General features: G+C 40.5%; 1 protein-coding gene across 18 annotated transcripts in view; it reads left to right on the top strand.

The window, feature by feature from the left end:
• SYNE1 (spectrin repeat containing nuclear envelope protein 1) overlaps positions 1–25,767 on the top strand; it is a 451,533-nt gene extending 425,766 nt beyond the window's left edge. For 12 of the 18 annotated variants that reach the window (XM_044288568.1, XM_044288579.1, XM_044288581.1 and 9 more), the window contains 12 exons: positions 550–741; positions 1,155–1,491; positions 1,848–1,916; positions 4,204–4,346; positions 6,023–6,149; positions 7,963–8,174; positions 9,184–9,384; positions 14,103–14,231; positions 15,698–15,910; positions 16,600–16,692; positions 17,478–17,536; positions 24,892–25,767. In XM_044288568.1, the coding sequence (XP_044144503.1) occupies positions 550–741; positions 1,155–1,491; positions 1,848–1,916; positions 4,204–4,346; positions 6,023–6,149; positions 7,963–8,174; positions 9,184–9,384; positions 14,103–14,231; positions 15,698–15,910; positions 16,600–16,692; positions 17,478–17,536; positions 24,892–25,132 (2,016 nt within the window). In that variant the 3' untranslated portion in view covers positions 25,133–25,767. The remainder of the gene's footprint in view (positions 1–549; positions 742–1,154; positions 1,492–1,847; positions 1,917–4,203; positions 4,347–6,022; positions 6,150–7,962; positions 8,175–9,183; positions 9,385–14,102; positions 14,232–15,697; positions 15,911–16,599; positions 16,693–17,477; positions 17,537–24,891) is intronic. The other 6 variants (XM_044288576.1, XM_044288575.1, XM_044288574.1 and 3 more) reach the window with 3 other exon arrangements.
• Positions 25,768–26,528: the final 761 nt, after the last annotated feature.

Here is a 26,528-nt window from a genome sequence, read left to right as displayed (position 1 = left end):
CCCACTAAGGCCTCTTGCACACAACCGTGGTTTGGTTCCTCATCGGAGCTGCATTATTGGTGGCTCGGGTGCGGACGCATTCACTTCAATGGGGCCGCAAAAGATGCGGACAGCACTCCATGTGCTGTCCGCATCCGTTGCTCCGTTCCGTGGCCCCGCAAACATGATAGATCATGTCCTATTCTTGTACGTTTTGTGTGCAAATTGCAGAAGGCACACGGGTGGCATCCGTGTTTTGTGGATACGCAATTTGCGAACCGCAAAACACGGCATGTTCGTGTGCAAGAGGCCTAAAAGAAAACTAAGGATTTCCGTTTAAAAGTTTTATCATCTTTATCATGTTTCTATATATTTCAAAGAAAAGTAGACTATGGAGTTAGGATGACAGTAATAAAACATCAAGCAGAATCGTGGTATTGTGGAAAGGTCAGTAAAGGTAGTATTATAAAGGACCTTGAGAAAGGTTAGAGATGATCCATATAGTTATAGAGATAAGTGATTGAATAATCTCATTGGTTTTAAGAAATCCGTCTGCTTTTTTTTGCCCAGGCCTTTCAGCAAGAAATAGCATTAAACAACAATAAGATTGATCAAATTATTACTCAAGGAGAGCAGCTGATAGAAAAGAGCGAGCCTCTAGACGCAGCTGTTATAGAGGAGGAGCTGGATGAACTTCGAAGATACTGCCTAGAGGTCTTCGGTCGTGTCGAGCGATATCACAAAAAGTTAATTCGTCTTCCGGTAAGTTTGATTCGTGTTTTGATAACTACTCATTTTAAATAATGTACAGTACCTTTAGATAGTGAGCAATGAGTGCAGTGGCAGGGAAGATCTTCACCCAGAATTCTTCACGCCTGTCTTTCTGGATTATTATTGGCAGTACAACGGTATAACCCAGTGGGTGATAAGGACACTGATTGAAAGATAGAATTGGTTATGTAAGGAAATTAGATTATCATGATGTATGTGGTAGCTTGAAATGGTTCATTTTCCGAATTGTTAATAATTATTATTAATAATGTTTTAGATGTATCCTAATCAAGTGCTCTGCATCAGTCTCTTTAAAACATCTATACCAAAACTGAAGAAATAATTTAGTTTTTCAACAGTAGATAAGCCCTCATCCTTTTTTTCTGCATTGCTGTTTCTTCTAGTTGACTGATGATGAGCATGACTTCTCTGACAGAGAAATAGATGGTGATGAAGCAGCAGATCTATCTGATCTGGCATGGCACACAAAAACTGCTGGTGGCTCACCTTCACCTTTACCCTCATCAAACCACTCACTGTCACTAGTTGTTCCTATGAGGAGTGAAAGATCAGGTCGGGATACTCCTGCAAGTGTGGACTCTATCCCCCTGGAATGGGATCATGACTATGACTTTAGTCGGGACTTGGAAACTGCCGTTTCTCAAGTATTACACTCAGATGAAGAAGACGATGATGAACGAGTCCAAAATTACTTCTCTCAAGGAGCCACGGGTTATACTGGTAATGTATTTTCCTGAATAGTTCTAACCTTTTAATTTTCTTTTATGTAATTATAATGTATCAACTCTTCGTGCTAGTCTACAGTTTATACAGATGTTCTGAATTTTTTATATCTAAAATATTTAAGAAAATACAGTTTTGTGTAGAATATCAAAAAAGAAATTGTAGGTTTATTATTCATAAATTGGAAAAACAACATGGACCTCCAAACATGTCTCTATTCTAGTACAGTGCAGACTTTCATGTGTTAGATTGTTGCCGTACTTGAAACGTAGCTGGTCCCACAATGGTGATAACACGGGATCCAGGAAATGTACACATATCGTACGTACTTAGCTTCTCGTTTATCTTTACAGATGTAGAAATTCCTGAAAGTCCTGAAGCCTATATTAAATTTACTGAAAATGTTCTGAAACAGTCCGCTGGTAGGCTAAATGCCGATATACAAGATAACGATGCAGAAGTAGCTCATTCCTTATCACAGCTTTTCACAAGATCCACAAGATCACTTTAATGCTGATTTCACGTGCACTCACCATTCTGCATGTTTCTCCTAGAAATCTTAATACATTTTCATTGCAATTAATCAGCTAGCCCTATCTTCTCTTCTTTAATAGTACTCTATCCATTGTTTAATCCAATCTCTACCTAAAAACAGTACACGCAGATTTGCCTGGAACACACCGGCAGCACCCCCTCTTCTGTAGACCTTGATTGTCATGGTTTCCCTATTTCCAAGAGCTTACGAAGGATGCCCCAAACCTGATCTTTGAAACAGGGAAACCAGATGAGAAAGAGTTAAAAAAAAAAAGGTGGGGGAAGGGCATATCTAGAGCTAATACAGAGATGTTTAGCTCATTGACCTATAATGATATGCTTTGTTGAGAAGGGCCCCCTCGGTTTGTACAAATCAAGTTAATTTAGATGAGCACAAGATGTACTGATAGTAATATACAGCAGCATCTGCAGCGCTTTAGTCCCATGAATTTAGACATGAGGAAGGTGCACATACAGCTCCTGTTACCACTCATCCTACATTTGCTAAATGCCCATAAACATCTGCAGTTTCATGAACCAAATTTATGCGGCACATACAGTATATTACATCACGGGCCTCTCACTACAACTCCCAGCAACCTGAGAGCCCGAAGTTGGAGACCACTGCATTACATCAACATGGCGTGTACCAAGCAGATCAGAATTTCCTCCAGGAAAATACCTGTGAGCTTGGAAGACATTAAGATGAGTTAAATGGTTGTATAAAATGTTCTATATACAGCCACTGAAAAAGGTGAGCCATTTGTGAGCCATCACATTTCTCGGAAACATTGGACATGGCAAATGGATTTAAAGGGACAATGTTGTTAATCAGAGTCCATTTAATTTATTAAATGCAATCAAGCAGAAAGCATTTGCACATATTTTCCACAGGAGAATCAAGGTTTCTGAAAAGATGTTATTAGTAGGAGGAATGAGTCATGAGCAGGGACCGCTTTGACCAGTAGCAAATAAAAAAATTATTAAAAGTAACAATTCAGTTTTTGCCCGTGTATGAAAAGATCTTCGGCCCTGGAGAATGTATCCTTTCTGTTGGCTGAATTTAAAAAAAGAAAATTGAAAATCCACCTAAATTGAGATGAAAAAAGGACAAGGACAAATGTTTTCAGACTTTGAGCCAACCCTAAGGCTGTATTACACCTGCTGATTTTTCAGCAGATAATCGCTAATGAGTGTTTGTATGAATGCTCGTTAGCGATCATCTTGCAGTGTAATACTGCCACCGGTTGCTCAATCAAACACGCTTAAAAATCATCTGTGCTGTCTAATTACTATCTGCCGCCGGAAAATTACTGGACAGCATGGGGACAAGCGATGGCATAGCGATCACTCCTCCCCATGCTGCGGAGGAGATTGCTGTATGTAATAGCAGTGGTCTCCTCCACTAGCTAGCAGGCGATTGCCGGGAGGGTACGCTTTCCTCCTGATAATGGCTCGCTCAATCTTCCTGTGTAATACAGGCTTTATTCGACAGAGAACTAATTTGCATGATTTCCACTGAGTATTGCCTGTAAGGCTCCATACCAGGTGGGTCTCTCTAAGGAGAACCAATACCCCTCAGAGCTCAAAACCCTGTCACCCAGCCTGCTCCCTACTCTATATGAAGGAGGAGAAACAGGGTGTCTGTTTTGGCTGTACTAAATCCCTAGCTTTGTTTCACGTCTTTTCTGCGGGTTAGACATTAACTTAGCTACCACCAAAAAGTCAGCTTTCTTTGCATATCAGATAAGTGTTTGGCCAAAAGCTGTTTGCACCAACCCATTCATCTACTGAACGGTGAGATGGAAGAAAGCCACTGCCTGATCCTTATCTCTTCCAACATCTGCAGTCGGGGGAGCCTCCCAGACACACTAGATGGTTGGCTGGTACTACCGAAATTGGTGGGTTCGACCAACTTACATCTAATGTGTATGGTCAGCTTCATACCATCTCAGTCTCTTCAATGTGTGATGTCATGAGCCAATATTCAGCAAAGGAGGTAAAATCAATATTCTGGCTTCATTCTTAACACAATCTACACAGGCAGTTTTACTAATGGTATTCTCTGCATGCTAGCTGCACTAGATCTTTCTATATGTTGGAGCTTTCATTAGCTGTAGAAATTTGGTAAGCCCAAGGACTGTAATTGATAGAACTGTTTTCCTTCTACCTCAGGAGAGTCCATTTTGTTAGAAACACAGATCTGTCAACTGGACAAAGCACTGGATGCCAGTCGTTTTCATTTACAGCAGACAGAGAATGTCATTCGCAGCAGGACACCCACTGGGCCGGAGTTAGATTCAAGTTACACTGGTTATGTAAGTATTACCCCTGGGGGTCCGCTGCGTTTATTTCATGCCAGTGCTTCTGAAATGTCAGATAGTCTCCTGGCAATGCAGAATCAAGGCTTAAAGCTGCAGACCTGGGGCTGAACTTATTGATAACACAACATCAAGTGCAATACAGTTAACGATAGTAAGTGATTATTGGAATGATTTCTAATTATATATATATGAAATATTGAGTTGAGCATAGTCTCCACTTTGAAATTCTAACCAAATTCCCATTTGGTTAGACTGTGGATTCATCTAAAACTGTAGGTTAGACCTGGTAAGGAATTTATTTTTTTCAAATATATATTTTACTTAACTTTCCTTAAACATGTTCTAAATCGCCCTAATTTTTCTAATATACTTAATAATCAATTATGCTGTGTTCCTTCTCAAATAGGGACTCATGTCCTGGGTGCTATAGTGCTTTAAAATCGGTATTCTAGTACCATTCGGCCATGTCAGCACTGTACTGGAGTACTTATTTCAAGGCTTAGCTAAATTCTGGAACAGCACACACTCAGTACCCTATACCAATGTGTTATGCAGGGATTTTGCTGAGTGGAGTGAGTCCCTGCCTAAGCCCGCTACACTCAGCATCAGTCCAGAAGTAGCAATATGTTGTGGAGAGCTTTCAGCGGAGCGGGCTCAGGCAGGAGGAGGCTGCTCCGCTCAGTTAAATCCTGGCATAAGACTACATGCACACGACCGTGAAACAAAACCATCCATTAAAAACGGATAAACGGTTATTTTTTAACAGACGTTTTTTCACTAGTGCTTTCAATTGTATGGGGGCTGTCGCTCAGTGAAAACGGACAAGATAGAATATTTTTTTAAGTTATTCATTGGCCATCAAAAAAACTGCCATGTGACATAGACTACCATTGGTCTTAAGATGAATGTGTGATTGCCATTAAAAAAACTTCCATCACATATCTGTTTTTCACTGTCATGTAGCCTGGCACATAGGTACCAATGTACTGTGCCAGAAATTAGCCAAACTTGATGGGGGCAAAGGCAGGAGCAGTGATTTGTGGCCCCAGTGAAATCCATACTCCAGAATACTGATTCTAAAGAGCTATAGCACCCAGGACTTTGGGTCCCTATTTGAGAAGGAAAACAAAATAATTGATTAATAAAGTACCGGTATATTAGAAAAAAAAAATGTTGGGGCTAATTAGAACATTCTAGACATTTAGAACAATCCTATTTCAGACGATGGGGGCATATTGCTTGGATATATCCCCATTATCTGATGTGACCCCCGCACCTATCTCTAAAACAAAGCAGGCCGGCAAAGTGGTGGCTGGAAGTGCTTCTTTTAGCAACAGCAATTACAATTTCCCATGAGTTCCATGTCAACAGATTATGTTCCTTTATAATGTTGTACAATGATTACAGGTGTAATATTACAGGTTAGTTATGATATAACTTTATACATTTCCACCTATAACATGGAACCAACCGCAAAGCTCTTTAGTTGCGTTCTTTGGCCTGCTATTCTTCCTCCCTCTACTAGACTTTACATCTTAATGAAACACACACAGAAATAGTTATACATTTCTAAATGTAAATGTTGCATTCGGTCATACTTTATACATGTACACCCTACAATAGATGATATACTGTAGGACATTCTAATTCCATTTCTCTTTTTACTCCAGATGAAGCTTCTTGGAGAGTGTCGGGGCAGCATAGACACTGTGAGACGAGTAAACGACAATCTGAAAGAGGAAGAAGAAAAGCTGTCTGGTTTCATTAACTTGAATAGTACAGAGACTCAATCTGCAGGTAATGCATACTCAACTGTAGACATTAGAAGACAGGTCAACCACTCCTGCAAGTTAGATATGTTATAAGAACGACCAATATTTGCTCAAAATGCTCAAAATGCATAGTCTTTTACAAAGGTTCAAAAACAAGGAAAAGTATGTGCACATGAAGGAAATTGGGGATCAAGTGAAGATTATATCCCCCTGGATTATTCATTTTATCTTCACTACAATTTCCTAATGAAATATTAAACAAGCAATAAACTATATACATCGTCATTAATTAATTGCCATCGCCCAAAATATCGACAAGTGTTAAGAAATTTAGTGAAATAAAATACATAATCTAAGGAGAAATGATCTTCACTTGATCTGGAAATCATATAGAGGGATATTCACTATGCTTTTTACGCCACAATAGTGGCGTAAAAAACACAATTTGTGACTTTACCCCTTTCTCTGAAGTGGTGAGAAAAGGGGACGTGGAGAGGACAGCAGGAGCCGAGGACAGGCTTGGCACGTTTATCTTTATTTAAGCCGGTTTTCTGCATGAATAAAGACAGAAATCTACGGCTGTCATAGATTTTAGACTCGCACAGGATGCGCCAAATCTATGAGAGGCCTGTTCCTTTGCATAAATTTGGTGTATTCTCCGGCAGGGGGATCAAGACCAGTGAAGAAAACGCTGGGGTTGATAAATGTCCCCCATAGTGTTTAGCGTCTTCATTTCACTCCTTAGAAACAATAAGCTGTTTCCTCATAGAGACTACTGTACCTTACCACATCATGTAGGTATGGGACAGTAGACCTGTGGTCTGGCAGAAACTCATAGCGCATAGATAACGTTGATGCAGTAACGTCAGCCAAGCTACAGTTGGTCTGGTCTGTATTTTCTGGGATCACACACATTCATATGAAACTGACGCAAGGATATAAACGTTTCTATTAGCATTTTCACTTTATATGAAAGGCCATCATCAGCAGTCAGTGCTGGTAAATTCCTTTACTTAGGTCATATTTAAATGGAGCAGACTTGTTGCAGAAATGTCTGCAACTTTAATAAAACATTCCATACATCTGAATGGGTTTCTCTGCTTGCTTATTATTACAATGAATCCATGTGTAATAAAGTACCTTATTTCCATATGTCTTGTTCTTTTTATTCTGTGTCTTGTCATTTCTTAAAAAAAAGGCTTTTTATGATATTCAAATGAAGCTGTAAGGAGCCCAGAGGGGCGTTATTCTTTGTCCATGGTGGCCAGGAACGCCCCTCTGAAATGCCGTGCCCGTCTAAATTTGAAAACTAAGAACTCCTCCAAGATCGCCTAAATCGCCTCCCAGAGGCACGGCTAAGTGCTCCCCCCCCAGCGCCGCGCTCTGCGGCAAACACCCCCGATCGTCCTCTAACCCGCATCCGTGGCGCTGGGGGGGGAGCACTTAGCCTCGCCTCTGGGAGGCGATTTAGGCGATCTTGGAGGAGTTCTTAGTTTTCAAATTTAGGCGGGCACGGCACTTCAGAGGGGCATTCCTGGGCACCGTGGACAAAGAATAACGCCCCTCTGGGCTCCTTACAGCTTCATTTGAATATCATAAAAAGCGTTTTTTTGAAGAAATGACAAGACACAGAATAAAAAGAACAAGACATATGGAAATAAGGTACTTTATTACACATGGATTCATAATAAAAAAAAATATGATAATATGCTAGTGACAGATTCCCTTTAAATAGTTATTTTTTCCTACTTGCTATTCCGCACTATTGTCTACAGAAACTTAGATATTTGTCACATTTCTACAACTATAATCTGTTTTTGATGCCTCTATCATCTCAGGTGTTATTGAGAGATGGGAAGTAATCCAAGCACAAGCCCTTAGTAAGGAGCTCAGAATGAAACAAAAACTTCAGCAATGGCAGCAATTTATTTCAGACCTCGACAACATTTGGGATTGGCTGGGAGAGACAGAGGAGGAGCTTGCGCAGCTAAGGCGCCTGGACGTTAGCACTGACATACATACGATTGAGCAAAGGATTAAGAAATTAAAGGTAATCCTCTAGGGCTCTTTGTGCCCCGCATATAATATTGCACATTAAAATTAAAATGTTACATATCACCATTCAGTTTTAACTGTCATCATGTACCAAGATTGAATCCTAGTAGATGTAAAGGGGTTTTTGGACTTCGGACTAACCCCCCCCCCACAATGCCCCTCAAAGTGTTAAAATAATGAAACAACATAGTCATCAATTAATCCCCCACCATTTCCACTGTACCAACATGTACCAGAGCGAATCCCGACAAATACTATGGCTCTACCCTGTTAGTTCCGGATATAGTAAATGTACATTAATAATTCATATGATCCCTGCTTGATTTTAGTAATTAATATATTCACAGTTTGTGTTAAAGAGGGTGTCTCACATCAGCAAATATAATTTAATACAAGGCACTTACTAGTGTATTGTGATTGTCCATATTGCCTCCTTTACTGGCTTGAATCATTTTTCCATCACATTACACACTGCTCGTTTCCAGGGGTTGCGACCATTCTGCAGTCCATCAGTGATGACCTTGCTTGCACACTGTACAAAAAAAGTGCCAGCCTCTCTTGTGGTCGGTGCGCATAGACTGGAACTTTTTGCTATAGCGTGCAAGCACAGCCATCGCTGCTAGATTGCATGGTGGCTGTAACCATGGAAACGAGCAGTGTATAATGTGATAGCAAAATTAATCAAACCATTAAAGAAGGCAATATGAACAATAACAATACATTAGTAAGTGCTTTCTATTAAGGGAGACAACCCCTTTAATATATAGCTCACCAATCCAGGACACCTCCAAATTTTTGTACGGCTATTCCTCTGGTTGTCAGCACCCTGCTTTCTGGTCCAGCTACATTTCTCAGTTGGATTGGGGCATAGACTGCTTTGGCTGCCCATGTATGTTGCCGTCTTTATGCAATTCCCGCTGTATCTTTGTCTGTATGTCTGGGGTCATTGTCAAGCCTTTGTTTACACTTAGCCATCATTTTGTTTTCTCTTTGCCTTGTTTCAGGAACTTCAGAAAGCTGTGGATGGTCGGAAAGCTATTGTCCTGTCCATTAACCTGTGCAGCTCAGAGTTCACTCAGGCAGATACTTCAGAAAGCAAGGAGCTTCAAGAGCGGCTGAGACAAATGAACCTGAGATGGGACCGTGTGGGCAGTACATTAGAGGATTGGCGTTGTTCACTTCAGGATGCTTTAATGCAGTGCCAGGTCTATAATTTTCCTTACTGTTATTCAGAGGCCTTTTAGAGACCCTTTTTTTAGAAAGTCATATTAGCTGCTACTATTTATCTTGAAAACAAGCTTCTTAATGAAAAAAAACAAAACTATTATTTTTCTAATTTTGCATCAGGGGCTTACACAGAAATCATTGGGCCCCATAGCAAGAATTTAAATTGGGCCCCCATGCCCGTTCCTAGTCCCTCCTACTATGCACCCTGGCTCCTCTCACTACCCTCCCTAACTTCTCCCCTGCCCCACCTCATGCAGAAGTATTTTGTTCTACAAAATGGAAGTACTCATGCCGGAACCCAACAGACCCATTAGGGTACTTTCACACTTGCGGCAGGACGGATCCGACAGGCTGTTCACCATGTCGGATCCATCCTGCGGCTATTTTGCCGTGCCGCCGCTCCGTCCCCATTGACTTCATGGTGCACGGCGAAAGTCGCCGGACTAAAAAGTCAGACATGCAGTACCTTTTAGTCCGGCGGCTTTCGCCGTGCACCGCCATGCTGCGCCAGAGCTCCGCCCCCGTTATAGTCAATGGGGACGGAGCGGCGGTCCGGCGAAATAGCCGCTGGACGGATCCGACATGGTGAACAGCCTGTCGGATCCGTCCTGCCGCAAGTGTGAAAGTAGCCTTATAGAGAATGGGATCTGATAGGTCCCGGCGGTGTTCAGCATATTTTGACAAGAATCTGGGGTGTTACATGATGTAATACCACCCAACTTTTCTGCTGTCCAGCATGGCACATGCGCAGAGACATGAGAAAAGTGTGAGGAAGCGAGTGCCCCCCCCCTTTCCCCCATCCTCTGTGTCATGCAGGACAGCTGGGAGACACTGTCATTACTCGCTATCCTGCATGACACATGTGCAGAGACAGGAGTCTCTGGGAAAGCTGGGTGAACCCCTCCCCCCTGCCTTTCCATGTTTTATTATCTGCATTTATGCCTTGCAGGATAGCAGGAAATCTGAGTGACATTACATGATGTAATAGCACCCAGCTGTTCTGCTGTCCTGCATGGCACATGTGCAGAGACATGAGAAAGCTGAGTAACTCCCACCTCCCCTCATATCTCCTCAGGCCTCAGGACATCAGGAAAGCTGAGTCACATTACATAATAGCACCCAGCTTTCCTCCTGTTCTGAATGGCATATGTGCAGAGGAATAGCCTGGGAAAGCTGAGTGACCCCCCCCCCCCCCCCCCCCCATACACACATACACCTCTGTACTGTCCTCACCTACAAGTGGTCACTTACTTTATTACTGGAAATCCAGAGGAAATAGAAATCGGGCATAATGGAGCTAACAGGCGGGAGGCGGAGCTAGCCGACGGGAGGCGGAGCTAGGAGGCGGGGCTAGCAGACGGGAGACAGTTAGGAAGATAGATGGGGGCGGGGACTCTCCTCCACTGCGGGCCCCCCTTCCTCACGGGCCCCATAGCAGCTGCGTGGTCTGCCTATATGGTAGGTACGCCACTGTTTTGCATACAGACTTCTCATCATTGATATGTTAATTAAAGGTGTTCTCCAGGAAAGAAAAAATAATAAGAAGAAAACATAAAATAAATAAACTCTTAAATGTCTTTAATTATTTATAATGGCACGTTTTGGGGCATTTTTTTCAAACTGTTGTAAAGTAGAACTGGCTTAGTTGCCCATAGCAACCAATCAGATTCCACCTTTTATTTTTCACAGCTCCTTTTGAAAATAAAAGGTGGAACCTAATTGGTTGCTATGGGCCAGTTCTACTTCACACCAGTTTGATAAATGACCCCATTTGTCTAGGGGATAGTCAGTGGAGGAGCTAAAATGGCCACAGTCAAATACCTGAACATGGAATCTGTCCTCCTGATGACACTGCAGGATGGCCTGTGTGAGAATGCAGAGCACAGAACCCTATGTAAACGCCGGTCTCTGCCGATATCAGCACTGTGAAGCTGTATATTATGTGCCGATACCAGCCCTTAGGCTTACCTGTCTGTCTGACTCAGAAGTGTGACGTCACCTCACCTCCTTCACATCAGCAGAAGTGTTTTCTAATGGCCCTTCTACCCCACAGCAGCAAATTTCGTCCTCATTCCTATGCTTCAGGTGAACTCCATTCTGAAGCATAGGGACACAGATGAGCACTTATCTCAGCTGGTATCTGCACATAGAGCTTCACAGTGTTCATACTGGCAGAGACTGGAGTTTACATAGGCCATACTGTAGTGTCATTAGGAGGACGGATTCCATCTCCAGGAATCTGTCAGCAGCCATTTTAACTTCTTCACTGATTGTCCCCTAGAAAAGAAATGAGCCATTATAAGTAATTAAAGGCATTCAGGACTTAATTTATAATAAGATGTTTTTTTCAGTATTTTCAATTTTACCTTTCCAGCTTTAATTAGGAATGACTTTGTGGTCGATGCTTAGCCTTCCTTACCCTTTTTACTGAGAAAAAAAAAATCGTTCTGAATCTGCCCTTTCCTGCAATGTGTCTTTTCTCCCCTCTTGCCCCGAGATATCCTGATATGAGTGTTCAAGATGACCGCCTGTGAATACAAAACATTTGTGTTACAGACATTACAACACAAAAGTTTCTTTTCAGAACTGGTCATTTTGCAGCACTCATCTTAGTATATCTCGAGCCAGGAGAAAAGACAAAGCACACATCTGTGTAATAAAACATGATTTCCAGCAGTGCAGATAATGGGCAGAAATCACCTCCAGCTTGAAGAGTTTTGAAGTGTAAAGCATCATGGTGCAAAGTTTTAGGACCATAAAAAAATGAATGATGAATCCTGCCTGAGCTCTGCATGGATCTTGATCAGTGTATGTTGGGAAGAAAAGCCCTTCCTGATATACTATGGCGAACACCCTAGTTCCTCCAGTTTCTGCCCCCTTATCACATCATAGTCAGGAATCTGGGAGAGTTGAGAAAACCACAAGTTAGATCTCCAGTAAGCAGTGATAATACTGGTTATTAGACCGCGTTAACTACACACAATTCCTTACATTAAACTTATTTCTAGCAGCTGTCATGCTGTAGGGATCAGTTTTAGAAGGCTGCTTCCAGGCAGCCATAATGCAGCCTCCTTTGAGGCTGGACTCACTTGTGACTTATTAGCTGCGGATTTGCCGTTGCAGATTTGTCCGTGGCAAATCTGCAGAGTTGTAAAGAGTCAGCAAAGTGAATGAGAATTTCTGCGTTCTCATCCACACACTGCATAAAAAAAGGACATTGGAAAAGGTGCGGCATTGCGAATTTAAAATAAACAGCATGTCAATTTATACAGCGAGTTTCTCTTGCAGATTTCAGCCTTTACAGTGGAGAGGGTGGCTTATCTGTGGCAAAAACCACATGCAACATAGGTACATGTTGTGTTGCTGCAGAAACAGACCAAAAACCGCAGCGTATTTTTCAGTCACGTTTGAACCCGACCTTAATGTCTGTAACCCTCCTATACCCCCACCTCTTCTTAGATCACCATAGAGCTCTAAAACACACCAGACTTGTGTATATCTGAACCCAATCTTGGCATACCTTTTGATCTTCATGTAGTTACCAGACATAAAGGCTTTAGCTCATTATTATATCAACTATTCATGAAGGCGCCATAAAACTGAATTAAAGAAAAAAAAAAGTCAGTTGGCATACTGGGTAGAACTGGGAAGCGTTAGGAATTGTTTATTTGGCCTTTGCATTGATTAATTACTATCAAAAGCACAGAACTTAGAACAATTAGAATAAAGATTTATGGTACAGTATAAGAAACTTATATTTTTCCACTTTGTACTTTGTTTTCCCATTGAATTCACCTCTGCAATATAAGTAATATTTTATTTTCAGTGCCAAAGGTTCCAGTAGTATGATTTTTGTGATAAACAGATGACTGAACCGGAGTCTTAATCACAGTCTGCTTAATCTGCAGTAAAGGTTAACGAATTCCTAGCAAAATCAGTAGAATTGAAGGGCATTCACCCTGCATTTACAGTGTGTGTCATAGGTATACTTTGGAAGCATTTTACGACTTATACCTCTGAGGTTCAATGGGGGGGGATATGTACCAAGACAGTACACAACTGTGATACCTCTTGGCGCAAACACGACTCCAGTGGATATTATTAAAATCTTTTAATATTTAAGTGTGGAGTGACAACGCGTTTCGGAGTGGATATACTCCTTTTTCAAGTCTTTTGGTTCGGTGCTAATGCAGATAGCGTAGCTTCTCACATATGGATAGTCCAAGCTGTAAGATCCAAGCAGCTGCAGGCAGCGCGGCCTCCTGACTATGTGGAGTGTTTGCACTAAGAGGTTTCACAGATGTGTACTGTCTTGGTACGTATACCCCCATTGAACCTCACATTACTCCTCTGGAGAATTGGCCTCCACCCACGAGGATTGAGAGATACCGGCAGCACCGACCCACTGATCTCACAAGTGTGGTGCCTTTGATGCACAACACAAAGGTGAGCACATTAATTGGCACCCTTCGTGTTTGATTTACCCCATTATTTCATACTATCCTATGAGCGCCTTTCCCCCTTTTTCGCCACTTATACCTCTGAGGGATGCCTCTGACGTATTCACGTCTATCGTTATGGTAACTGACCGACAGACGGTCATAGAGCTTAGGTCTTCTCAACATAAATATATGCAATTGTTCAAGAAAATCATAGTCATGCTTATTTTTTTTTTGTTAACTATGCTTTATGGTAGGATTTCCATGAGATGAGCCATGGTCTGCTACTTTGGTTAGAAAATATTGACCGAAGAAGAAATGAAATCATCCCTATCAATCCAAGTCTAGATGCCGACACTCTCCAGGATCACCACAAGCTGTTAACGGTAATATTAGAGTTAATTTTGTTATACCCTGGATGTTCTGTCTTCATACAGGTTCACAAAGTGTCCAGTATGACATTCAGCATAAACCATTCCTGTCTTTCTTCCAAATAAGACTGTTCTTTGTAGTCTAACTTTTTTATTGGTCAACAGGATGTACTCTCTGCACGGTGTGCGTGAGAGATTGTACAAGTGTGCAGTAAAACTACAAGAATACAAATAACATGTATAAGTATAACGTATAGAATAGCATGTACTGTAACTTTTGCATAAGACTGAAGCACATGGTAAAATGGCTGCCTGTACATAAGATTACATGTCTATCTAACAGTAGTAGCAACTCCCTGAGTAACAATTACAACTAAATGAACAGCTCTGCATAACATATGTCCCTGAAACAAAGGTAGATCTCTCGCCAGATATGCTTTTACAAGGATGGTGGAGTTTGAGAAGGAGACATGCATAGGACTGCTCTGCTGATGTGTCCTGGTGACTGGAGACTTCTCTTTCCCAGAATGCTTTGCACCCCCACAATGCTTTGCACCACCCACAATGCAGCCGTCTTTGTAACAGAAAAACAAAGTGTAATACAACTTAACACCGCTAGACGATGCTATAACCACACTAATCACTGCAGAAATACCAAAACTGAGGCAGACGTGATCTGTAATGATTCTTAATCTCGACTGGGCAGAATCCATACATCCATGTACAAAATGGATGTATGGATATAGACATTGATACATTTCAGTGAATGCTCAATTGCTCAATTCTTTTTGCCAAGACAATTTTTACACTTTTAACAAGCACAAATAAAATCTGAAACATAAAATAAATAAAAATCATATTATGCACTATATCCATATATATAGTCTCTAAAAGTAGATACCTGGCAAATTGTGAAAATGCCACCCACCACTTTACACACTTAGCAGCAATTTTGACATGCAATTTTGCATCAATGCGTAAAAATGCATAACATTCATGTTGTGGCAAGAAGACACAGAACACCAAAAAAATAAAACTACTAGGTGTATTTCAGGCATCGATTGTGCTGCAACCAGTTGGTTTAGCCACAATCTGCCCCTCTTACGCCAGGTCTAAATAAGTGGGCGTGGCGGTGAAGGGGACACGCTGGCAGTCCCGTCTCATTCACAAATTTTTAAGCCTGTTTTAGGTAAAGAAAAAGGTCTAAATGTAAGACAGCTAAAAAGCTTAAGTCTTAAATTTAAAACTGGCACTGGATGCGCCAAATTTATGGAGAGGCCGGCACCTCTGCATGACTTCAGCAGATCCACCTCCAGCTATCAGCCTTAATAAATGTGCCCCTGTGATTTTTAAGTAGGATCTAATCTTTAGCTGTAATATAGTAGCCAATAGTAAATTAATCTTAAAATATGCAAATTCAGCTAAACTTAAAATGTGTAGATACGGTATGAGAACATTGTTGACCTTGTCTTTTGTAACAGCAAATCAAGCGCGAGCTGCTTGAATCTCAGCTAAAGGTGGCATCTCTACAAGACATGTCCTGCCAGCTACTTGTCAATGCAGAGGGCAAGGATTGTCTTGAAGCCAAAGAGAAGGTGCATGTCATTGGGAACCGACTCAAAGTGCTCTTAAAGAAAGTGACCCAGCACATCAAACAAATAGAGAAAATCTTGGACATTTCCAGCAGTCAGCTGGTAAGTTTCTTGGGTTTATTACAAATGATAAAGATGAATGAAGGTTATTTATAAGAGAGTTGGTAATAATCTAGCATGTTGTTAGGAACGGGAAGCAGGTGGTAATATTACCTTGCTATGAATACTTTAGGTGCCCCAAGAACAATGTTTGTACTTATTTAAGCAACAGTACTAGCACTAGTGTGTCACTAGTAGAAATTCCTGACAAATATGTAAAGACGATATGCAAATTAGCTCTTAACAAGCTCTGCCACTAACGCCACCAGATGTAAGGCAGCTATCCTATAAGGCAATGTTCAACATTTTAAACAGACTTTGAGACCGCACCGGGATAATAATTTTGCCAGCATCTCATCTGCAGACAGCTTTTTTGGGATAATATCCCCTCATCAGTGCAAAGCATAGAGTTCTGGCTTATCTATGTGAGAGGCCCAGGTCAGGATTTGGGGGATACTATATCGCCTTACAGAAAGCGCCTAAACGGCGTGAGGAGACTGATATGATGCTATATATTATTAAGGAGAGCTCCTAATATGTACATATACTATATAATATGTACCAATATGTACATATTGTCATTCCATTGTTGATTAAAGTATGATAATATAATAATAAATATTTAGCAAGAAATACCTAATTGTTTTTATTTCAGATGCTAAAACATTTATTTGTATTTTTTTTACAACTAGGAGTTGTCCTCATGGTCTTCTGCAGATGAGTTAGATACTTCTGGATCCCTTAGTCCTGTGTCGGGCAGAAGTACCCCGAGTAGGGAGAGAACGGTAAAGTAACCATAGCGTCCATATAGGAAGATAAAAAAAATTCTGTAGATTACACCAGGCAAAGCCTTCACTACAAAACCCGCTAGGAAGGACAGTGAACACATCCCACATTTCCGAGAACTGTTTACACTGCAAGGTTCAGTTCTCCTGGCTCCCTGACATTTGCCTCCTGCATGACATAAAGAAAAAATACTTCTTCTGGGATTATTTTGGCCTATCCCTTTATAATTCTGTTAAATTATATTTTAATTGGTTCTTGGTGGTTTTGGGACTTTGGAATCCATTTATACTTTAGTGAAATAACACCTGTCCTTATAAACTATATGATCTTTTTAACTGATTTTCTCCATTCATCCCTATAGGTCCTAGTAATAAATTGTCAAGGAAAACTGGTTTTTCAGATTTTAAATTCAAAGTAATTACTTAAGAAATGTTTGTAAAGGTGATTTTTAATTTCCATAGCGGTTTTTGCAACCATATTTAATACAGAAACCTTATAAAAAATTGCACTTACAGATTATAGGGAATTTTCAATATTTATATCATGTATATTTTATCTTTTATTTCCTCTCTATATGTGCCATGTTGTATTCTTCTAGAATTGTAGCTTTGGATTCAAAATTGAAAAACCAGTTTCCTTATCTCCCGGGTATTGGTCACCTCATGTGATTTTATTTTCCTTTGCTGCACTTTTCATTTTGTTGATTTTCTGTTCACCGGTAGCTTGTCTTTTTTTGCCTGGACTGAACATTCTTCTTTCTTTACCCCCTGTTCATTGCAAACAGCCACGGGGCAAATGTAATGTCTCACAGCCTGGACCCTCTGTCAACAACCCACCTAGCAGGTACCTTATTCTCCTGGTTTCCGCATTCTACTCTAGAACACAGAGGATGGTAGAACAAGCCCATCATGCTTGGTTGAGAACTTTAACCCTAGTTCTCAGAAAGACATCTTCTAATTGGATTGCCACTATTTTATAGCTATGCTGCGCCTCAGAAGAGGCAGGTTACTAAGTATGGAGCAAACTTTTATCATCCTCTTTATTTCTAGATCTCAGTTTGAGGCTCTGTTCCATACGGTTTGGAACCAGTGTCAGAATGGACTGTCCATTTTGTGGGCATTTGCTTCCTTTGTAATCCTCATTATAAGAATAGCTTGGTCCATAGATTTGATGACACTTCTATTTCTTTTTTCTGCTAACCTTACTAATCCCTACTAGCACACTTCTCAAACTTTTTCAAAAAGTTTCCACACTTTTGACCACAAGAGTGTAGAATTGCTGCGGTAGCTTTTGCATTCCATATTGTTTTAGTAAGTTTTTCATCTCTGCATAAAAAGCTTCTGTATTTTGTTGCTTTTATTCTGTGTGCTTCTGTCTTTTTTTATTTTATTTTCTGCATTAGTCTCTTTACTCCTATTACTTCAGTCCCCAAACAGTTACTTTTATAAAGTTTAAGCAAAAGAACAAACTTCATAACAAACACATTGAAATTTCCCTCTTAATTAAAGTAATCCAATATAAGTATACAAAGGCTTAAAAAGTCCAGCATACCTAAAATTTAGTGGACTAGAAGTGTTAGACGCATCCCAATGTCAAATTAGGTACATTTTGCAATAAAGACTTGACTGTACAGTAGTTTAGAACATTCAAGATGTTGTCTTGTTCAGTCAAAAAATCATCATCTGCGGACACGCACGTTCTAGAAATGCATATCATGTTAGATATCCTATGGCAGTGTTTCCCAACCAGTGTGCCTCCAGCTGTTACAAAACTACAACTCCCAGCATGCCCGCACAGCCAAATGTTGTCCGGGCATGCTGGGAGTTGTAGTTTTGCAACAGCTGGAGGCACACTGGTTGGGAAACACTGTCCTATGGTGTATGGTATTGTGGAAAGTGGTCATTACCTATAGCCATATGTGATAACAGCTAATGATATACAGGTATGGCTAGGCAAACTGGTATATCTCGATTTAAACACTGCCAACAGAGCTATGTATTTGCTTTGACTGGTGTTAAAAAATGCAGTTTTAGGAGATTGATTAAAGGGGTTGGCCACTTTTTGGTTACAGATGACCAATGTGTTTGTAAGATGGTTATATCACACTTACTAATATAGTCTTTGTTGAAATTCGGCACTAATTTCTGTATTTGCAAAGTCTTTTGTGCTGTCCACTCAGAGGTCTTGTCCATAAAATGGCTGCTGATGGAGGGTCATGTGACCAGGCAAATCACCTCCATGTGATGTCTCCTGCATTCAAATATACTGCACCTGCCATCTTCACTTTACTGTTGGGAGCTTAGTGCGGGTACAGTGTGTTTCAATTGAGAAGGCTGGGTGATGTCTGGTCACATGACCCTCCATCAGCGGCCATCTTATGGACAGGACCTCTGTGTGGACAGCACAGAAGATTTGCCTAACAAGGGGGCATGGCTTATGTAATATAGTGAATGGCACAGAATATCAAGAAATGCTTTATTAGTAATTGTGATATAGTCATCTTACATATACATTGGTCAAAAGTGACCAACCCCTTTAAGCCATAGAACCAAACTGTCCATTACATAATGTAATAATAATATTGTTATTACATAAAGCTTGAAAATTACAAGTTCATTACCCATTGAAATTCATTACTCATTGAAATGAAAGCATTTGCCTTTTGCCCATCATCTCACTCACATGGCATTATCTCACAATAAATCTTTTAAACTGATTAAAAAGGAAATGGCGGTGTACCCAGTTTAAGTAAGGGGCTCCACCTTAAGACCTTTTCCCTGATAATACATGAGTGCTCACTGTATACAGAGACATCCTGATCAAGTTTTCACCATCAGACACATGCATTTTGAATTATCTCACTAGATATATTTGCACCTCGCATATATGCCTACATTGCAATATTACTTAAGGATCATGATTTATCATTAGACGTCAACTTCCCCAAGTAGTGATCAGCTCCTAATAGGAAATAAATGGACATGCTGATTGTGTACACATCTGATGGGACCACCTCTCGACATTCTATGGAGACTGAAGGGTAACCAGCAAGTTCACTGACAAGCTGATGAGCATGTGTTTTATTCCAGTGTGATAATAAAAGCAATGAACTATCATCTCCTTTCCAGCTCACATTTTGCATTGCCAAACATCTGGCCCAGTGTTCGTCCTAACAGCTTTGCAGCTTTCAGCCAGGTCCACTGCCTGATAACATCCCAGCCGCAGCACTCTTCCTCTCCACCGGCACTTTTGATTAACACATCTTTTTGCAGTACAGCACAATATTCAATTTGTCATTCAGACAAGCATGGAATACAAACGAGTTGCAATTGAATAGAGAGTTTAATCAAAAGCACAAGTCAGACAGGTTGTGTTTGATGTCAGCTGCAGCAGTACCTGATAACAGAACAGGCTGTCACTGCGTTCCTGATTATTTTAAAGGCTTCTGATCAGAGAACTTTGTGTTTGATCTTGCACTGGATCAGTAAACATTGATAGACTACAGTTTGAGGCCAGACAAAATAAAGAGGTTTTACAGGATTTTTTATGACTTTGGAACATTTTTATGCAGACCTTGTGGATTGTTTTGGCCTTGACTGTAATAACATGTAATAAATGTGGGTTCCTAGGTATTTTTGTCGCCATAGCTACTACTCTTAGTACCTGCTTTACTTTACTTGTTTTGAGACATAAACTAGAAATTTATTAAGACTGGCATATTACACAAGTGTACCATTCTAAGGCCTCACCCACATTTCCATTTTTCACTGACGCGTGCTGTCCGCATTTTCCACCGGCAGCACACATACCCATTGATTTCAATGTGTCTGTTCACATTTCAGTATTTTTTTACTGACTGTGGGTCAGTAAAAACATCACGGAGACATGCACTACTTTGATCCGTGATGCGGACCAAGCACACCCATAGAAGTTTATGGGTCTGTGAAAATCACAGACACAACATGGATGGTGCGTCCATTTTTTCACTGAAGATTAATAGAAGATTCTTTGAAAATTAATTTTCAGCAGAGCAACGTCAGTGAATTGCGGATCACACATGGATAGTAAAAACGGACACACGAACCAACCATGGATCCCTGACGGACATCTTCACAGACATACGCTTATTTTCCAGATGTGGACGAGGCCTTAGTACTTAGTATGGTTTTTGGCATGGGGCTACATTTTAGCCAGATTTATCATTATGACTTTTTGCAAAAAATGTGCTTCTTTTCCATGGCGGCATACAAAGTGATGGAACATTTCTAAGAAATATGATTAGACTTTAGACTGTGCAGCAAATGTAACAAATAGTGTCAGAAAATGTAACAAATGATATAACAGAGTAGCAAGCAGACGCTCCCAAAAAAAAAATTAAAGCAAAAAGCTACTCCCCACTGGTGTCAGCTGCGCCACAGTTATTAAGAGGCGCATGCTTCTAATAATTGTGCTGCATCTGTGCAGGTCCACTCGCCAAAAAGGAAATCCACAACCTCAAAGGGGCGGGTGTGGATTCCTGCTATAATTAATGCCAGTGTCTTGGCATAGATTATAATAAATGTGCCGACCTAGCTATACCTCCCGTTAATTGTGCTGCTACTGATAGGAAAAACTAGATCATATCAGGATGGAAATCTACATGTGTGATCAGTTTGTTCTTGGAAGATAAGTAAGTATAGGTGGCTGGCAACATTTTTTTCTATTCTTCCTATGAGAAAATATACACAGGAGAGAAAGCGTTCAGTCGACAGGTATGGTATATAAAGTGTATGGCCAGCTAAATAAGGCTAGTTTCACACTAGCAGCAAGGAACTTTGGCAGGCTGTTCCGGCAGGTGAACAGCCTGTAGGATCCGTGCTGTCGCTAGTGCACTCGTGCCCCCGGATAACCACTCCGGCCTCATTGATATGTCGTAGTTTTATTCTGGCCACCTCTCGGCATATTTTCCGTGCTGCTGCCGGAATTCCGGCCCGCCCCTACTATAGCCAATGGGGCCGGAGCGGTAGTCCGAGGGCACGCATGCACTAGCGGCAGCACGGATCCGACAGGCTGTTCACCCGCCTGCCAGAACAACCTGTCAGGAGTTCTTGCCGCTAGTGTGAAAGTACCCTAAAGCTGGATGTTCACCTGAGGTAACTGTTGGCTGAAGATAAATCTAATGTGTATGGCCAGCTTCTGACAGACTAGTTGTTAGGGTCCATTCACACATCCGCAATTTCGTTCCGCATTTGCGAATTGCGGACCCATTCATTTCTATGGGGCCGCACGATGTGCTGCCCGGATCTGGAATTGCAGATCCACACTTCTGGGTCCGCAATTCCGATCCCGAAAAAAATAGAACATGTCCTATTCTTGTCCGCAATTACGGACAAGAATAGGCATTTTCAATTAAGTGCCGGCGATGTGCGGTCCACAAAATGCGGAACGCACATCGCCGATGTCCGTGTTTTGCGGATCCACCAATCCGTGGATCCGCAAAACACACATGGACGTGTGAATGGACCCTTAGAGACTCACTACCTGACAATGGTTGGCAATCCAGCTGTCAAATGACTCTGGTCAAAACGGGATTGATTGCTGAGGGGGCAGAGGCTGCTTAGCTGCATTCAAGCTACATCATCTTAAGTTGCTGTAATAATCAGATTTTGCCAAAAAATAAATGTAGTTAAAATTAATTATTCCACGGTGAGCTATTATATAATGATTTGTGTTGACAGAGTATCTTTAGAGCACACCTAGTGTGTATACAGAGCATAGGTATGAAGGTTTGAAGGTTTATTGCATTATTAGAAATGAATATACTGGGTGCTACATAAAGTGACAGAATACACAGATACTGGAATGTGTATATTGAGATACAATTTGTTCTTGACAGTATTTAGTTTTTCTATGTAGCGTTATGAAAAATCTAATACGAGATTGCTAATGACCCATTTTTTCCAGTCCTTTATTATCACAGACGCATGAAGACAGCAATTAGACGATTTGAAATGTGGGCTTTTTAACATTTATCTTTGTAAATGCTTACTGCTTTTTTTGATTACAGATAATCAAATCCAAAGTATAGTGTACAAAGAAATACAGGCACCATCAATTGCAGTTTTGTAAGAGAAGTACCAATAGTCTTTTTTATATAATGCAGTTCAACTTGCAGGCAGAACAATTTTATCTCATCAGAAGAAGAGAAGAAAACAAACTGAATAAGAAATAAACCTTATTTTCATATGGGCTAATTGTTAATTTAATAACTGTTCATCTGGCGTAACATTAGCATTTAATGGAATGTTTAGAAAAATTTGAGAAGATGGAATTCATTTGGATTTTGCAAAAAAAAAAAAAGAATGCAGTACTGTTCCTCATGAGGAGCTGGCACAGAAGTTGTGGGCACTGGGACTTAATGTATAAGAGACACTTCACTCACAGAGTTTAGACAGCCATTCACTTTGCCTTTGCATTAGTTTTGATTATTATTCTCCATTGACCATCCATTTATATGCTCTGCCACTCCAACTTTATGGAAGTTACAGAAAAAGTCTACTGATATCATCTAAAAAGTCAAAATTCAACGTTTTCGACTTATGCATACATGAATAGTATAAGTGAATATAAGAAACTTTGTAATACCTTATTGGAGAAAAAAGTCATTTTCTACCTCTTATCTCCATAGACTGCTATAGGCAGTATTTTTGTCCCCGTCTTTTTAAGCTAGTTTTTTTTTCTCTGATCTGTCTCACTACAGCTTACTCCTCAAAACCCCACTGTCCGTAGACTTCTATGGACAGCATGTAATCTGATCATTCAGCGAGACGGTAGCAGTCTGGTCTAGATGGACTTAGCAGAAAATGTTAGTTTGGGTGCACAAAGAAGCATTTTTCTCTGATAAGATATATTACAAACTTTCTTATATTTACCTGTCTTATTGAGGTATGCAAATTTTCTTGAAATGGCAGTGACTCTTTAATTTCGCTATATACGCTAGATTAGATTTCTTTTTTGTTAGTTCTTCATGGGCAGGCCTACAAAGGGCTTAAATGATCCCTGCTGCTGGGTCCTTTGCTGTTCAGCCTCGGCTGCCTTGCTCTGTTCCTCTGCTTTAAAGCTGCTGCAGCCAACTACTGGCAGCATCAGTGGCCTGCTCCCTTTGCACCATGTGATGCAAGGAGTGCAGGTCACTTGGCTGCAACAGGATCAAAGTGGATGTTGAGAATGGAGACTTAAGTGAGGCAGCGACAGCTGGGGAGCGAAGGAGCCAAGACCTAGTGGTGGGGTGGTGAGGGGCTTTACATCCCCCCCCCATGTCAATATGCCCAGTCTCAGGGAGAAAATTTGCTGCCAGAGGTGTTTTGATGGAGCCTTAATACCTTCTCTTCTGTTTGTCAACAGCTGCTATATATGCAACTCCTTGCAGAAAGCGGTTGACAGTAGCAAATAGCATTGCCATCTACTAATCTGCTAAAAGACTAGTGGCACATATTTCCAAAGTACCTTCAGCATATGTTAGAAATGAAGTTGGTTACCAGTACCCAGGGAGGGAATTAAGAATGTGAGGTTTTATTCACAATACACTTATATTTATATAGTTCAAAACATATCCTGCGATATAACCAATATGGACTAAATGTATGGCAAAATATTGTCTCATGACATACTTTTTATAGGTTAGATTGCGGATAACATTTCATGGTAGCATTGAAAAGTGTACTTCACCATCATCTCATTACAGCAAATACAATAGAGGTTTTTATTTCAGTTACACCTGCATACTTGTATACTTAAATGTATTTCCCGTATAAGGTGTCTATAGAGACTAAGGCAGGTATTGATTTATATTCTGTGTATACATGTGGGCACAGGTGGCAGATATGTTGATTTTTATCTCATTGAAAGTAAAAAGTATTTAATTATTAAGTAGGCTAATAGGTTTACTCGATGGCTATTGATCCAGTGCAAGATTCTAACTGTACATAAATCAAGATTTTTTTTTTGTTATATTTATAATATACAATTCTATATATTTATAATAATCCAATCCAATTTTACAGAATGTGCGTTTTGCACTTATGAAGAAATGTACTAAATCGTTAGCATATAAGTATGTACTATAGAGTAGGCACTTCTCTATAGAATTCCTTTAGTTTATTCAACGGTGGTTGAATAAACTGTTGCTTTACACTCATTGTCTTAACTTTGTTCATCAGGTCCAAAGACGGTGGCTCAGGTTCCTGCCATTCTGATGCCAGTGTGGTTCAAGGACACCAGTCATTCTTTCTACGGGTTTTGCGAGCCGCCTTGCCACTTCAACTTCTTCTGCTGCTTTTAATTGGTCTTGCTTGTCTTGTACCAATGACTGAAGAAGACTACAGCTGCACCTTGTCCAATAATTTTGCGCGGTCTTTTCACCCGATGCTCAGATATACCAATGGGCCACCACCTATATGAATACCCTGTTAAATGGAAATCACTGTGGAATATATACATAAGCTGTTGCCAGCTTTTAATTGCACTTATCATGGCAGCTTTACTTTCCTGAAGTAACCTTTGAGCATAAAACCGATACTGTATAGGTGACAAGATATTGTGGACCAGAAACTAAAGTTATACTGAAAAGGTGACATAAGTATTGACCCCCAGAAGACTATGCATAGACAACATCTCTACAATAACTGTAGGATTCTGTTCTGTAATCCCCCTTTGAGCATTATCAGTATTGGACAAAAAAAAAATCTATAACTATGAAGCTATTTTAGATGCTTGTAATATAAAATTTTAAATAGCTTATATGGCAAATATTTTTTTACTTTTCCCTGTTGCATTTTTGGTTTACGGGCTTTCTGTGTGTGGGTGTATGGAGGGAAGCATGAAATCACTGAAAACTGTAGCTCAAGTATGAAGGATGTACAAATGAATAGCACTTTTGGGCTAATAAACAACTGGATGTAAGAAATAAAATCATGATTCCAGAATAATCAAAGAAATGTTAAAGAAATAGAAAATATTATTTATGTATGTACAGTTTGCTAAGCCAAGTTCTGTTTGTATTGATTTCTTGCAATTATAGATACTGTAAAATATAATAGTGTCTGTGTCTTGCTTTTATTATAAGCGGCGCACCTCTATTGACTAATCTATGGCCATATTACCATGCTACATTGGGTTTGTTTGTAATGTAGACTATCTCTTACCCCATTTTCCACTAATTTTCAGTTTGTTTAAAAAATACAATGTTCAAAAAAATCTCATTGCTGTCTGAAAACCTAAAGCCGACTGATAGGCAACAGAGAAGTCACTGTACTTTTTACATTCCCCAGCTGATCTGCTTTATATTTCAGTCTCACTTGCAGCAATTTATGGTGAAGTATTCCATTAATCAAACAACACTCCAGCAAAAAAAGGCCTATATAGTGCAGCACAGGCATTATTAAAGAATTAGGCCTCATGCTCACGGCTGTTGCTAGGCGGTGCCCATATTGTGGCCCTCAAACAGCGGTTCAGCAGTATACAGGCCCAGGTTGTGTGCACACCGCATCACTGATGCAGACCCATTCACTTGAAGGTGTTGTGCGGAACAGAGGCACGGAACCTCATGAAAGCACTACGGAGCGCTTCCGTGGAGTTTCTTTACATGCCTCAGCACCACATGGATGTTGCCCGCGCATTGGGGACCGCAAATTATGGTCCCCAATGTACGGATCAACAACTGTGTATATTGTATATGCCTTGTGTATACCTGTTTAGTTTACCCAGTTGCTTGTGATGTGGCCTCTTGATTCTTGACAACGAATCTGCATTACATAGACATACACTGGAGATTTTGCACACTGATATTACAGACAGG

This window comes from Bufo gargarizans, chromosome 4 (genome assembly GCF_014858855.1).
Source record: "Bufo gargarizans isolate SCDJY-AF-19 chromosome 4, ASM1485885v1, whole genome shotgun sequence".
NCBI lineage: Eukaryota > Metazoa > Chordata > Amphibia > Anura > Bufonidae > Bufo > Bufo gargarizans.
Note: the sequence above shows the minus strand (reverse complement) of the source record. Positions and strands in the feature narration are given on the sequence as shown.